This window comes from Leopardus geoffroyi, chromosome C2 (genome assembly GCF_018350155.1).
Source record: "Leopardus geoffroyi isolate Oge1 chromosome C2, O.geoffroyi_Oge1_pat1.0, whole genome shotgun sequence".
Taxonomy (NCBI): Eukaryota; Metazoa; Chordata; class Mammalia; order Carnivora; family Felidae; genus Leopardus; species Leopardus geoffroyi.
Genome location: NC_059333.1, coordinates 134,472,100 through 134,487,023, shown reverse-complemented (window position 1 = coordinate 134,487,023; position 14,924 = coordinate 134,472,100). Strand labels below are relative to the sequence as shown.

The 14,924-nt window shown below is 45.1% G+C and overlaps 1 protein-coding gene across 16 annotated transcripts in view; it reads left to right on the top strand.

Moving 5' to 3' along the window:
* TBC1D5 (TBC1 domain family member 5) overlaps positions 1-14,924 on the top strand; it is a 539,941-nt gene that overhangs the window by 517,147 nt on the left and 7,870 nt on the right. For all 16 annotated transcript variants that reach the window (XM_045503738.1, XM_045503736.1, XM_045503731.1 and 13 more), the window contains 2 exons: positions 11,946-12,025; positions 12,849-13,004. In XM_045503738.1, the coding sequence (XP_045359694.1) occupies positions 11,946-12,025; positions 12,849-13,004 (236 nt within the window). The remainder of the gene's footprint in view (positions 1-11,945; positions 12,026-12,848; positions 13,005-14,924) is intronic.

Here is a 14,924-nt window from a genome sequence, read left to right as displayed (position 1 = left end):
TTGTGGTCTTTCAGTCAGCTCTGTAAGAGTATTTTCTCACTGCATGGGAGGGGGGAGCACTTTAATTAAAGAAAAGCCCATACCAGATGTGAATTTTCAACTAACCACCAAACTAAATTCGTTTCTGTGTGTACGTTTCACTTTCAGCCAGAATCCCCTCATACAGTTGTCAGCTTCTTTTCTCCATATAAATAGCAGGAAACTTTATAAAATGGGCTTGAAGGGGTGGGGGGGGGGGGGTGCCTGGGTGGCTCAGCCAGTTAAGTGTCTGACTTCAGCTCAGGTGATGATCTCACGGTTCGTGAGTTTGAGCCCCGAGTCAGGCTCTGTGCCGACAGCTTAGAGTCTGGAGCCTGCTTCAGATTCTCTGTGTCCCTCTCTCTCTCTGCCCCTCCTCCCCACCTCAAAAATAAGTAAACATTTAAAAAAATGTTTTAAATAGGCTTGAAGGATGCTACGAAGAATTCCTGGCCCCAGGGCCCACAGATGCATTTCTATCCACCTGCCTATTATAACAGTGATTTATTTATTAAAGGGTATGCCTATGTTGTAGGCAATTTTGATTCTAAGCAAAAATTAGAGGAAAACACAAAGATTAATTAAGGGAAACTCTTGATTGGCTCTTTGACTTATTGGACTTCTTTTAAAAATTACTTCAGCACCCTAGTATTTTTTCCATATGATGTTTTCTGTTTTTCCCAATTATTAAAGTAGTACAAAATCGGAACCACTGAAAAACCCATTAGTAAGTGACTGATTATAACTTAGTATAATGCCATCTTATCGAATATTAAAATACTTTCTTATTAACAAGGAGATGTTCATGCTGTATTATTAAAGGAAAAGATAGGTAGCACAACAGTATATATTGGATGCAAAAATAACCATTAACAGTCATGGCCTGGCTGAAAGGATGATTGTAGGATGACTTTCTGGGAGACCTAGTTTTTATGCTTGGAAGACGCAAGGTGGTCACTGAACATCTGTAAGTGGCTGAAGTGCAGCTAGCACCTGGGACTTCGTCTTCACGCTCCAGGCAAGAGCCCCGTTCTGAGAGTGGCTGGCGTGGTGTTTGAGAAGGAGAGAGCCCCGTGTGGCGGCAGACAGACACAGCGTTGAGGTCAGACTCGGTCCCTTCTTAGCGTGGCCTGCTTCTGATAGTGTCTTCATGTAGAAAATGGAGACGCAAATATCTACCTTGCCAGTTTGTTGCCAAGACTAATGTGCTTTTAACCCCAGCACAGGGCATGGCCCAAAGTCGGATCTTCAACACAAATTCTCTCCTCTGCCTCATTAACTCTTAACTGTCCCTTCTCAGGGAAGATCATCGAGTCTGTGACCAGAGTGCTGAGTACTGACATGTGCAGGCCCCTACAACTAGTTAGTGGCCGAACTAGGACCAATACCACATTTCCCAACCCCTAACTAAATATTCCCTTGTCAGTGATGCAGAAAGATGCTGGAATTGGGATACGCCGGCCCTTGGGTTAGGTGTGTGAGCTCTTTGGGCAAGAAGAACTTTAATGATGCAGAGTCCTTGACCTGAGCAGCTGGGCCTCCATTATGCACTGGGCCACAGGCTACCAAGGCAGCTCTGAGAACTGCATCAGAAACTATTCTAGGAGGTATTTTCTGTAGCCTTTCCTAACGTTAATTGTTTTCACCAAGTTCCTTTCATTTCAATAGAATTCCATATCACCCTGCGCTTTCATCATTTCAGTAATTTTAAAACGTCAAGTACAGTTCAAGGCTATTTTTATAACTGACAGAACAAATATAGAGAAAAACATCTCAGTTAAAAATTATATAAAGGCACTTGTTCAAATGGTCCTTTAATTAGAGAGGTAATAACATTGACAGCTTAGCAGTTACTTCCTTACGGGCCTGGAACCCAAAACTAAAGAAATATTTGTTTTATCAAAACTCTACCAAAATTTTATTACTTCCACATAGTTGAAGCACGTGAATCCAAACACTGAGAGACAGGAATTGAAAATGCATGCATTTATTAAATCTAAACTTTCCTGTCAACTTCAGAAGGCTTGTTGTACGTGTTCACTTTTCTGTTGCTATAGTTACTCCCTTTCCCGTCACCCTGACAGTTGAGTCAAAAGCCATTGACAGTATTAACCTCAGGTGGTTGAGCTCAGGCTATTTTTAGGTTTGCCGTATTTTACTCATAATTGCACGTGGGTGAGCGGCCCACGCTTCTCTGTTCTGTGAGCAGCTGGGCTGAGCTGCTAGCTGTTTACAGGGAGTGTGAGCTGTTCACCCTGCTGGCCCTAAAGGCCCCACCTGCCCACTCCCGGGGGAGGTATTTCCAGTCTCTGTTCGGTATTTAGAAGTGGTTTCCAGCGGCTTGCCCTTTCATTGGTGGCTCATGTAAACAATGGCAGGGTTAAATGCAGTGAATTAGGGGAAGTTAGGTTTCCCAGAGTGCTGTAGCTCCTAGGAGCTTAGAATGTTGAACAGGTGGAAGCTTTAAAAGCCAACTCAGCAGTTCTTCATTGCGAAGATGAGGAAAGCAAGGTCCAGGAAGGATGAGAGGCACACAGCTGGCTTGTGGCGCACACGCCATGAGTCTAGACCCAATTTCAGTCCCTGGCTTCTCTTTTACTGATGCTTTGACTAAAGCCAACACTTGAATCGGTAGTTGGATTTCAGATCTTCTGTTTCATTGCACGCATCATTACCGATTTTGCACTTGTCATAATATTTATGTAAGAATTAGCTGTAAGAGGAGGCCAGTTTTGAAAACCAGTTTATTTGCTTCTGCAAGAACTTTATAAATCTCATTTTCTCATGTTTATAAAAACAACTTTCAATGGACGTCTGTGGAAATGTTCAATAAGGCAGTTAACTAATCACATTTGAAAAAAACAGGGAAGGAAAATGTGATCACCAGACAGCTTCCTCTCTGTCAATCACACTGTGATAAAAGTTTTCATTACTATTTTAAGAATTTTAAATGCTGCATTTAATTGTGGGCAGCATAGTCCTCTGTAGAAGGAGAAGATACCTTCCCTTGAGAATCTTGTTAAAAAGACAGATTCTTATTCAGTAGGTCTGATATGGGACCTGAGGTTCAGCATTTCTAACAGCCCCCAGATGACCGGATGTTATTGGCCCATGAAAGTCTTCAAGCAGCAAAGAGCAAAAGAACTTAAAATTATGTGGGCAGAATTAAATTAATATATTCATAATCCTATTGATGTATTCATAACTCCACCCTTCAGGCACATGTACAGCTAAATTCTGTGGGCAGACAGCACACAGCCTCCCCTGGTATTCTCTTGTAGCTTTCAATCATGTGAAATTCAGTTCTCTTTTTAGCCTCTTTGAACTTGTTCTACTCTAGTAGTGAAAGGCTCTTCCCACCCACCCCCCACACCCCCCACTCCAATTTTATTATCACAAGACTTGGAACAATTGGTCAAAATCTAACTTGTACCAACCCTGTGCCTATTTAGAAAAACTCTGCAAACTATACACTGTCTTACCCTTTCCCAGGCTAAGGTACCACAACTCTGATCCCATGGCTTCAGTATAGACTGTCCCATCTTCCATCATTTTGCTTTCCACTTGCTGGCTGTCTCCCATTTTCCCATGTGTTTTTCCACAGGAGGAACCCACACTGAATATCTTTCCTTCTCTGTCTTTTTAAAAATATAGTTTCCAAATCCTTCATCTTTCTCAAACTGTCTGACTGCATAGCCCATTCACAGCCCTCCATACCAGGCTGCCTCTCTGTCCTCCAATCCCAGCCGTCTCCAGCTAATGACCCAACAGGCAAAAGACTTGTCCACCCTATCTTGTGGAAACAGGCTTGCTGCTGATTGCTTGAAAGCTCAAGGACTCTGTGGCCACCATAAGCATCTCACACTAAGCATAGAGCTTGTGAGCAGAGAAAGTGAAACCCAAGTTAAGAAGGCTAATGTTCATTGCCTTGGGCCATGTTTAAATCCCTACTGAGTAGTAGCACTCAACTTTGACTACTGACTTTCCTCCTGTCAGGAAAACTTTCATGGCCTCAAATTCACCAAAAAAAGTATTTCCATCTTAAACCTAGTTCATGGGATCTTATTTGACTAAATGATGTGATTTGAGGACAATCTTGGTCAAACTGCCCTCCTCTCTCATTGCTTCCAAATGAGAGGGTCCAATGGCAGAACCCTAGGGTATTTCCTTTTAGTAAAGGAAATTTCCTTTTAGTCCTGGCTGTGTTTCTGCTTTTATTTTTAGAAGCATATCTTCTGGAAAAGGCATCTAACCATTACTAGAGCTTAGAGACCTTTTAAGTTTAAAAATATATGTAAAGTGTTTTTTCTGGTTGACCCTCAGATATGGGGTGACCCATATCATGAATATGATAGATTTTGCTGTGAGGAGTCATACTTCCATGACATTCCCTGGCTGGCAGGGTGGTAAATCCTGAGAGAATAATATGCCAAGTGGTAGAGAAGAGATGAGTAAAAATTTCTAACTCTGCCAAGTACTCTGTTTACTTGAGAACTATTTGTTGTCACCAAAAACTAATGTTAAATGCAGGACACATATTTGCCTAGTCTTACCCTTGGATTTTCCTAACTAAATGCTCCTCTCCCAGTGCTGAGTTTAGGGTCTTCACTCATTCTGACATCTCGATGCAAAATAGGACCCTTGATTATATTTTCTGTGCGGTCTGCTTTTGTTTTTTAAGAAAATATTGAACATGAAGTGCCTTACTTAGCTCTTAAGAAATCCTCAGTGAAAGTTATTTCCCTTCATCTGCCCCTACCATATCTCAGTCTGAGATCTGGTTGATCATGTTCATATCCCTTAATTCTTCACCTGAGAAATATCTCACCTACATCTATTCCTCAGAACATAAAAATCAGCTCGCTTGCTGGCAGGAAAGCCCTGTATTGTTCATTCAGCCAATATTTATGAAGTACCTGCTTTCTGATGTAAACATAGGTCCTGGGAGAAGTAGATTGGGGTAGGGTGAAGTGGAGGAGTGGTATTCTAAAATTGAGCTCAGCGCTCAATGGAAGACGTGTGTAAAGCTTCAAAGTAGGGAGAGAGAGCAAGCCAAGGAGAATACACCTCGTTAGAAATACCTAAAGCGACACACAGCTTCACATGAAACCACGGTCCTCCCAGAGCACCAGTGATTTCACAAACATGGGCAGGGACCCATGGGGTCCTAAAGTAATACAGATATAGTGAACAGACTACCATATTGGGAACCAAAGGACCTTGCATCCAGGATTCGCCACATAGAACTGTGCAGTTTCAGAAGACTTTTAGCCTCTGAGCCTAGTTTAAGATTACAGTTCCAAGAGTAAAAGATGAAGCAAGGGAGAGTCTAACAACTGGATGCTTGCAGAGGGAAGACTGTTAATAGGCAGCCAATGCTTAAACACAGTTTTAAGGTGGACTTTGAAGAAAAAGGAAGGTGTATTGTTGTAAGGAGACTAGGAGGGTTTTCTAGAAGGGGAATGGCATTTGCAGAGACATGCAAATGCAAATGATCTGTTAAAGGATGAATTTGACACCTGTAGTCTTCTACTAAACCCGCCTTCTCCCAAGATGTGGACAACCATGGCACACACTCTGTCACTTGTCAGCAGTGCGGCCAAACCCAGTAGTGACAAATTACAGGACTGCCCCCTCCTTGACCCATCACCACCTCTTAAACCACTACCACTCTGAGCACACATGTGACCCTAGATCAACCCTACATGTGACCCCTCTATTTTGTAACAGCCTACATATTTCCTAGAGTCTGGACAGTCCTTTATATGAGATTGTCTGAGGTCAAGGTAGCTAAATCTCTATCAGAGATGAGAGAACCACAAAGAACAGAATCCACTTATATGGGTATTTAAGGTAATGGAAAAGGGAAACATACTAACCAATAATAGTAATAGTGACCAATGTGTTTGAAGTGGACCATTTTGGTTATCCCATGTAACTAATCTCTCCAACAACCCTCTGAGATACGTATTGCCCCCATTACCAATGGATTTACACAGATCTCTGCCTAAGGTCATCAAAGTTCAAGGTGTTTAATGCTAGGACCAGTGCTCCAGAAAGTTCTGACAGAAATGATACAGCAGTCTGTTTTGCATGTAGGTGACTTCCTGTCCTGCCGGCTGACCTCACTTAGGTCAGTTCCACCGCCATATAAAGGGCACTGACATCAGAAGGCAATCAAGTCAGTGGCAAGACCCCATCCTATGCCTCTTCATATCTCTCTCTGGCCCTTCCATCAGTGCCGTGTATGGAAGTGTGGGGGAGCTGAGGAGTCCAGATGACGTAGAATCTAGTCCTCGCTGTACACTTCCCTGTCATGAGACCTCAGATAATGGACCGGGGATTGCTAAGCTTGGCTCCCTTTTCTGTAATAGGATGACAGTCCTCATCTAGAATGGTTGTTGGGATAGTCAGATGAGGTAACGTGGCCATGTCGAAATGAAAGGAACACCGTCCTGAGCTTCTACGGTGGGCAACATACTGTGCTAATGTATTTACTCTTCATCGTAATCCTTTGAGAAAAGTTCTGGTATTACCCTCCAGCATAAGGAAGCTAAGTTCCACCTCCACTGTAGATAGATATTAGTTCTGTTTTGTCCCCTTTCCACTCCCCTTCTTAATGAGCTTACGTTACCTTTTGTCCCAGCCGTTCAAATGAAAACACGTTTATTCTAGCAGTGAAGACAAAGGGTTTTTAAGAAATTGAAAAAGTAGTTTGTGTGCCGCTTCCACTCCTGTTACAGTCAGAGATCTATTTCCGTGACGTTGACATCTCTTTAGATACAGTGGAGTCACCGTGGAACTCTTACGCTGATGAGATTTTTGGGTAATTTTCACAGAAGTAGTTATGTGAGATTTTCCCCCTTTAGTTTCAGTGCTCCAGCATTTATACTTTCTAAAACTTAAGTAGAAGGAGATTGCAAAGAACATAAACTTCCTTCTACACAGAAACAAAAAGAAAGAGACTTTATCTCATCACTTACTCTGCCTCTTGCTATAAGGAAAAATGTGCATTACTATTTTACTATTTTACTATTACTGCATTACTATTTTACTATTTTAAAGCATGAGGAAAACATCATTATGTTTTTCCATTTTTGCATGTAGATGCAACTGAAAGCATATTTGTTACTGAGAAGTTGTATATTAGTAGAATGCTCATAAATGCTACCTTAAATCAATGTATAGTTGAACTAATGCGGCAAAGGATTGACACGGCCGGTACTTTGTTGTTAGTAAAGTCAATTCCTGCATTCAAAAATTTTAAGTCTCCAGAGGTGCCCTTTGTTTTAATTTGGATTTCTGTGCCCTGGATTCCTTAGAGTGAGACTAGGGATGTTTTATAGCAGAGGCTTATCATGAAAATTAAATGAATTATAGTGAGGTTTTATAGCAGAGGTTAATCCTTAAAATTAAATGAACATTATGTACATGTGTGGGTTTTCAGGGCAGAAGGTTTTGGTTTTCATCAGATTCTAAAAGGTGATCTTTGATCCTGTCCAAAAAAATAAGGCTGAAAAGTTTCTGGGAAAGGGTATGCTGCTGAAGATAGTACGCTCTGGGCTCTTCTCCCACCCTGGGAGTGCCCTTGGCTCGCCTCACTGCACAGCAGGCCAGAGCCAGCCTGGAACTTGAAGTTGTACTCTGCGTGCAGGAGAGGATTGGTGGGGCTGTCTCAGCCCCCTTTCAGTAAAGGAACTGGACGGCTTATATTCTGTGTAACAGGGAAGAGTTTAGCTGCCGTACCAGGTCGAATAGTGTTTCCTCCCCATTCCATGTCCATCTGGAACTTGTGAATGTGACCTTTTGGTAAATAGGGTCTTTACAAGATATAATTACGTTGAGATGAGGTAAGACTTGATTAATCCAGTGACTGGTGTCCTTATTAAAAGAGGGGATTTTGAACACAAACATACAGAGAGAATGCCATATAATGATGGAGACAAAGCCAAGGGATGCCAAGGATTGTCAACAACCTCCAGAGGCAAAGAGTGCTTCCTTAGAACTTCCAGGGGACACAGCCCTGCCGACACCTTGACCCCGGACTTACAGGTTTCAGAACTGAGAATAAATTTCTGTTGTTTAAAAAAATTTTTTTTACATTTATTTATTTTTGAGAGACAGAGAGTGGGGGAGGGGCAGAGAGAGAGGGAGACACAGAATCCGAAGCAGGCTCCAGGCTCTGAGTTTCAGCAGAGAGCCTGAAGCGGGGTTCGAACCCACAGACCGTGAGATCATGACCTGAGCCGAAGTCGGATGCTCAACCAACTAAGCCACCCAGGCGCCCCACATCTCTGTTGTTTTAAACCACCCAGTTTGTAGTACCTTGAGACTAATAGAGCTGCTAATAACATAATCCCAAAAGCAGTAGAATAAACACATCAGGAGGTTATTACTATTTTTTTCATAACTAAAAGAAGCCCAGAGGTGGGCAGTCCAAGCAGGTGTAGCAACTCCGTGATGTGCCCAGGGCCCCAGGCTGCCTCTGGTTCATCGCCCACAGTCCTTGCAAGCTGACTTGTGGAGCTCCTGCCAGCATTTCAGCAGGGAAAGTGGGAAGAGTAAAGGCCCAAAAGCCACAGACTGAGTCAGACCCAATGAGGAGATTCCCAGAAGCTCCATCTGGGGACTTACACCTCATTGGCCAAAGCTGTGTCACATGACCCACCTCGGCTGTGAGGGAAGGGGCGCAGGGTGCTGCCCTGAGTGTGATCTGGTGAGGATCTTGGTGAGGAAGGAGTAGAGGGTGGGGCTGGGGGGGGGGTGGCCCACACACAGCTCTGCCACCTCTAGACCCAGGAGATGGTACCGTAGGGGGCACCTAGGCTTGTTGGCTGTTCATGCTTTTAAGCAAGCAAGAGCACATGGGATAAAGTGGCCTTTAGATCATGGGGCATCATTGCCACTTAGACCTGCAATGAAAACCAAGGGGCCTCTCCTCTTCCACCTTCACCGCCACTCCCCTCTTCAGCCTGCCCACTGCGAACACCACCACCACTCAGATGTATGGGTTTGTGGCGTCCAGGAGGGCACCTTGGGAGGACTTGCCTCCTGAGATTTTCAGGCAATATGGCCAGTATGATTTTGTAAGATGTCAGGTAGATACCGCTATTTCTGTACTGGGGTGACAGATCATATATTTAAACTCGGGGGTACAGAAACCTCACTCTGGAGGTCCATTCCCACCAGTGGCAGAGTCCAAGGCTTAAGTCTGCCACTTAAAGGCAACTTGGTCTCTTACAAGTTAGCCATCTCAGCTGAACAAATGCCCCCAGTTAGAGTGTCTCCACTTTGTCTCTTCTCCCTGCCAGGATGATGTCAGGGCTCTAGGATGGCTCACGTGTCTCTTTGGTCTTTGAGGAAGGATCTCTGGGTGCCCTCTGGGTCTTTGCTCGCCTCTAAGGAGATGTCGGTTCCTGCATAGTTACTGGCCTCTGTCCTCACTGGAGCCATTGACTGGTTGCCCTGCTAGCCTGTAGCCTGTGACCCTAAAGACCTTCGGCTGTGATGCTGCTGACCATGGGCCCCACATTACACTGGAGGCAGGAGCCGGGCACTTTGGCCAAACCTTTTGATTCAGGATATGTTCCACAGAAGACTGTCAAAGGGGCAGGCAGGAGCTGAAGATCGAGCTGGGGCAGCAGGATACATCACATTTGCTTTCTGCACGTTTCCTCTTTTCATGGTCCCCTGATCCGGCCTCCAGTGGCCTCCTCGCCAAGAAGCCTCCCGTGCTTCTTCCAGATGTCCAGATGTCCCTGCATCCATTGGCTGAGCTTCCTCCCAGGGCCCCGGAGTTATTCCCCTGCTGCCCCTGCTTACACAGCAGGAGCTGGGACATCTGCCCCACACTGCGGCTCAGTGTGCACGGCTTACCGCCCCACCAGACTACCCAGCTGCTACGTGCAGCCCGCAGACCCTCAGACCTCTGCCTGAAAACCATGGCATTCGTAAGAACAGAAGTGACCATATTCAACCCCCTGACAGACCTGCATAACTGCTTCTTGTCAGCTTCCTGCCGTTGGTTGTCGTTGATGTCTTGTTGAGTGGATTCTGCGTTGTTTTTCTGTTGAGAGAGAACAAATTGTTACAGGCTTTTAAGGAAACCAGAAACATTCACTCTCTAATTATATCTATTATTCCATTCCCATTCATCTTGCTTTCTTGTTTTGAAGCAGGCCTTTATATGAGCCAGAAACTACAGTCACGTTTTCTGCATAAATAAAAGCTGCTGTTTTTCTGCTGCGGTGCGTGAGAGGACTTGTCAGCATGGGTTAGAGAGTTATTCCTATTGAAGATTCTAACAAATTGTCAGGCTGGGCCCATGTTGACAGTATCAGTCATTGCCTTTTCCCTTAACTGCAAATATTTTTGGAAATATTTAGCATAGCAGTGTTTTGAAATGCAAGTTCCAAGAGTGTTTTCCCACGTTTGTTCAGTCAGTCAGTGAGGACTTACACTGTACCTGAAAGGTAGGTCTCATGCCAAGGGCCAAGAGGATAGCCCTGAACAAGACAGTCTTGGGGCTTGTATTCCGTTGGGGGAGGTGGACAATAGACATGCCAGCAAATGCATGTGAGAATGCCAGATGGTGACAGGTGCTTCGTGAAAGTACAGGAAGAGAGATGATGTGGCAGCGGCCAGAGGCTCTGTGACCCGGGCTCCCTTAGTTTAGATGGGCAGGAAGGCTGCTCTGAAGAGGCATCATGGGACCCGAGTTGAACAGTGAGGAAGAGCTGGTCTGCACGGATGTGGGCCCAGCCCCCCAGGGCCAAGAGAGCAGTGTGCCGGCCCTGCCTCCGCTAGCAGTGGGGCAGGGGCGGGCCGGCAGGGAGTGATACACAGCTCTGGTGGCCATAGGGGCCAGGCATACAACTGAGGAGTCTCGAGTCGAGACTGAGACCACTCTACTGAGTGAGTGACTAAGCATGGGCCTTATAAGGCCCGTGCGTATAAGTAGGTGTGATTTAAGGCCACAAAATAAGCAAGTAGATGTTAGTGGAGGGTAAGCCTACTTATTGTCATGATTCTCCGACTGGTGTGCATATTGGTATCCTCTTGAAAGTGTGTTTTAGTTGCCCTTCACCCCACACATTCTCCTGCCTAGCCCCGGTGGGGGGGAAGGTGTGGGGGGGGCTCTTCCTCCTCCCCTGTTCTCTCCTGAGAACCCCGGCTCAGTCAGGCCCACCAGCAACAGGGCCGTGTGCGTCCCTTAGGCGTGTCGTGGGGGAGCCCCGAGGCCCGCTGCACGTTGACCGTGCAGCTCAGTGCGATGCTGAGCCTGGCGGTCACGGCTGACTTGCTGGATCCCCCCGATCGAGCCTGGGTGAAGGACTTCTCACACGGGGGGTGAGCCTCCTAGAGGACGTAGAGAAGTAGCTCCTGTGAAGACCCCGGGTGAAGTCAGGCAGACTCGATAGGCAGTGATGTCCGATGGCAACCTGTGGTGCCGCGAGTTTGTTCTTTTATTCTCACCATTTTGTTGAGTTTACAACATGCTTTACTGTTTAAATCTTTAAAGACGGTGTCTTTACTGACTTCAGTCACCTGGGAGGACCTGGTCTTCAGAGACAGAGGTGAGTTAACCCGATGGAACCATGAGGCGGTGTAGGAAGCTCAGAATGAAACGCTTCCTCCCAGAGGCTGGATGAATGCAGGAGGTGCCCTGGTCTCTCTGCAGAAGTGAAGACACATTTGTCATCATAAGAACACATTTGTGTCTCCTCGGTGGGAAGGCTGTGCTCACCGGGCTCGGTGCTCCCCTCTGCTCCCCCCCACACCTGCCTCATCTGCACTTTGGCAGAGCGTCCTTGGTGGAAATACTTACTACAAGATTGGACAGAAACATTTCCAAGCAAGTAATGATGTGGCAGCAGATAAGTTATACTCAGGGCATTAGTTATAAAATGTCATTCTTCTATTTTCAGTAAATATTCAAGATGTGATATTACAAGAAAATTTGGAAAAAGAAGATCAAATTCTGGTTTCTCTGGCAGGATTAAAACAGGTATGTCCATTGATCTGACTTTGTGTCCCGCTGGCCATCTTTCAGTGCTTGTTGGGGAGGGTATCCTGTGGAGGGTGGACCATGCACGTATTAGAGCCAACATCCCCCCAGCCCCTCATTTCCTCCCAGACAGGGCCCATCCTGAACCGCCGCCTTTTTACACCTCGTGCTCCTACGAGTGATTATGTCTGACTGGCTTGTAGCCCAAGCTACTTTTCCATTCTCACCCTTGCTTCTTCCTCGTACCAAAGCCATTCAGTTGGTTCCTCACCCAGAGCTGGTGTTGCCTGGTCCGGCAGCATGTTCAGTTGTTTACCCGTAAACACATGCTGTCCTCGGAGCACAAGCCACCCACGGCAGGCCTCAGACCCACAAGGACCACACTCACCCAACCCTTGGAGGGCTGAGTGGAACATACGCATTAGTAAAAAGAGCGTGCTGCTCTCAGAGCCGTCTGCCTGTGTTATTAACAGTTCAGCTGGGGTGCAGCCACTTGCGTAGCTAAGGGCCGTTCAGTGGGGCTGAGTGTGTAGGCAAATGGCACTTCCTGCTCTAAGATAACTGCCCAGGATGTGACACCCATGTCTGACCCCATGAGAGCCTGGCCATTAAGACTCTGAAATTTTCCTTGGTCATTAATAAGTCCATGGCTTTGATACAGTTGGATTTTTTCCTGTTATTCCTTTCTTGTGGTAATATATTCATCATCCTATTAAAAAATGGCCCATGATAAGTCTAGTTTAAAGGTATTAGAGGTTTAGCTAGCATTTCAAAACAAACCCATTCACCTTTTTCATTTATTTTCTTCTTTTTTGAAAAATAGATCAAAGACATTCTAAAAGGTTCCCTGCGTTTCAACCAGAGTCAGCTGGAAGCTGAGGAGAATGAGCAGATCACCATCTCAGATGATCACTACTGCTCCAGTGGCCAGGGCCAAGGCCAAGGCCAGAGCGACCAAACACCTGGGGCCACCAAGCAGGTATAAGAGCTCTGATGAACTGTGTCACATGAACTTGATGGGGGCACATTCACGAGAGTTCTTCAAAGCAAGGAATAATGAAAACTTTGCCAAAGTCATTTCAAATTACCATGTGTGAAGTTCAGCTGTAAAATACCACAGGTGGCCTGAGCCCAGAAGTGCCGTATACAGCTGTGCGAGTTACATACCCTAGTGCCCTACAGGGTACCATTCACAATGATAATAATTAGGCTGTTATCTCCCAGAGTTGTTCAGTATACAACCTACATGCCTGTATGCAGCAGCTTTGGCCTGAACCTCCTACCAGTCCTATTGTGTGACATTAGAAAGCCAGATCTCTGCCTCAGCTATTGGTTACCTCTAGCTGACGCCCCAATTCCCCGTTAGCACAGGAAGTGCTGTTCATTCTTTCCCAGTGCTCTCCTGAGTGTACTTCAGTTGGCTAGACCTTTTTTTTTTTGCCTTCGTGGAGGAGGGCTTCTCATTAATGTCCATCCTCTAAGGGAGAGAGGTCAGCGAAGTCTTCCTGTAAAGGATCAGCTAATTAATATTTTAGGAGTTGTAGGTGACATGTGGTCTATGTCACGTATTTGTTTTTGTATTTGGTGTGTTTGTTTCTTTGTTTTTACAACCTTTAAAAATGTATAAGCCATTCTCAGCTTGAGAGACATACAAAACAGGCCACGGACCACATTTGGCTTATGGGCCATAGTTTGCTGACCCCTGCTCTCAAGGTGTCGACATAGTATATAATTTATTCTAACATAGGAACATAGAATTTTCCAGTGAGAAAGAATCCAAGAAATTCCTCTTGTGCTTAGTCCTGTCTGCTTATTTTACCAGTGAGAAAATGAAGGCCTCAGAGGCGCATAGGCTCAACAGGCATCACGTTTCCAGAACTTCTGTTCCAATCCAGTAGGCTTCTAGCTCCACCATGCTTCCTCACTATACTTTCTCTGACAGGACTAAAAATCCCTAATAATACACTTTTTCATGGCTTACAAAGTTTCATCTTGAAAAATGAACATTAGCAAAATCTCATCTAAGGCTCTCTCTCAAAACCGAGCATCCAGATACTTACAAATTATTTTTGTGATGAAAAAACCAAAATGATATGTTAGAATGGGATTTTTTTTAGTTTGAAGAGTACTTTTCAAGGAGAGAGAGGCTTGTGTGGTTAATTTCATTCAGCTTTAAAAAGAAGTTTTCGGGGCGCCTGGGTGGCTCAGTCGGTTGGGCATCCGACTTCGGCTCAGGTCATGATCTCGCGGTCCGTGAGTTCGAGCCCCGCGTCGGGCTCTGTGCTGACAGCTCAGAGCCTGGAGCCTGTTTCAGATTCTGTGTCTCCCTCTCTCTCTGACCTTCCCCCATTCATGCTCTGTCTCTCTCTGTCTCAAAAAATGAATAAACGTTAAAAAAAAAAAAAGTTTTCATAGAGCATTTAGTCTGCATTTTTAGCCACATGAATAGTGCATTAACATTGCAAGTTTAATTTGATTAGTTCCTCCAAATTCTCCTTCCCTAAGCAGATGTTTTTCAATAATCATTTCTTCAAATTTTGTTGAGTTTAGGCTCACCCCCCAACTATTTTTAATTGACGATGTTGTTTTAAAATTTAACATGATTTTTTTATTTGAATGTGTAAAAATATTACAGAAAAAGACCTTTCAAAAGCACTAATGAATTTGCTAAATTTAAAGCTTCTTGATTATACTTTGCCATTGTTACTCCCAGTTTTCATTTTGTAAGAACCTACCTGTTACCGCCATTGCCCCAGCAGAACCCATGTGCACACAAGGTGAGCCAGCCATGAGGTGTAGATGGCCCGAAATAGGATATGCCCTTGCTCTGGCAGGGCCACACTCCTGTGCAGCATCCAAGAGACCTGCCTCTGTGTGCGCTTCTAAAACACAGTCAACC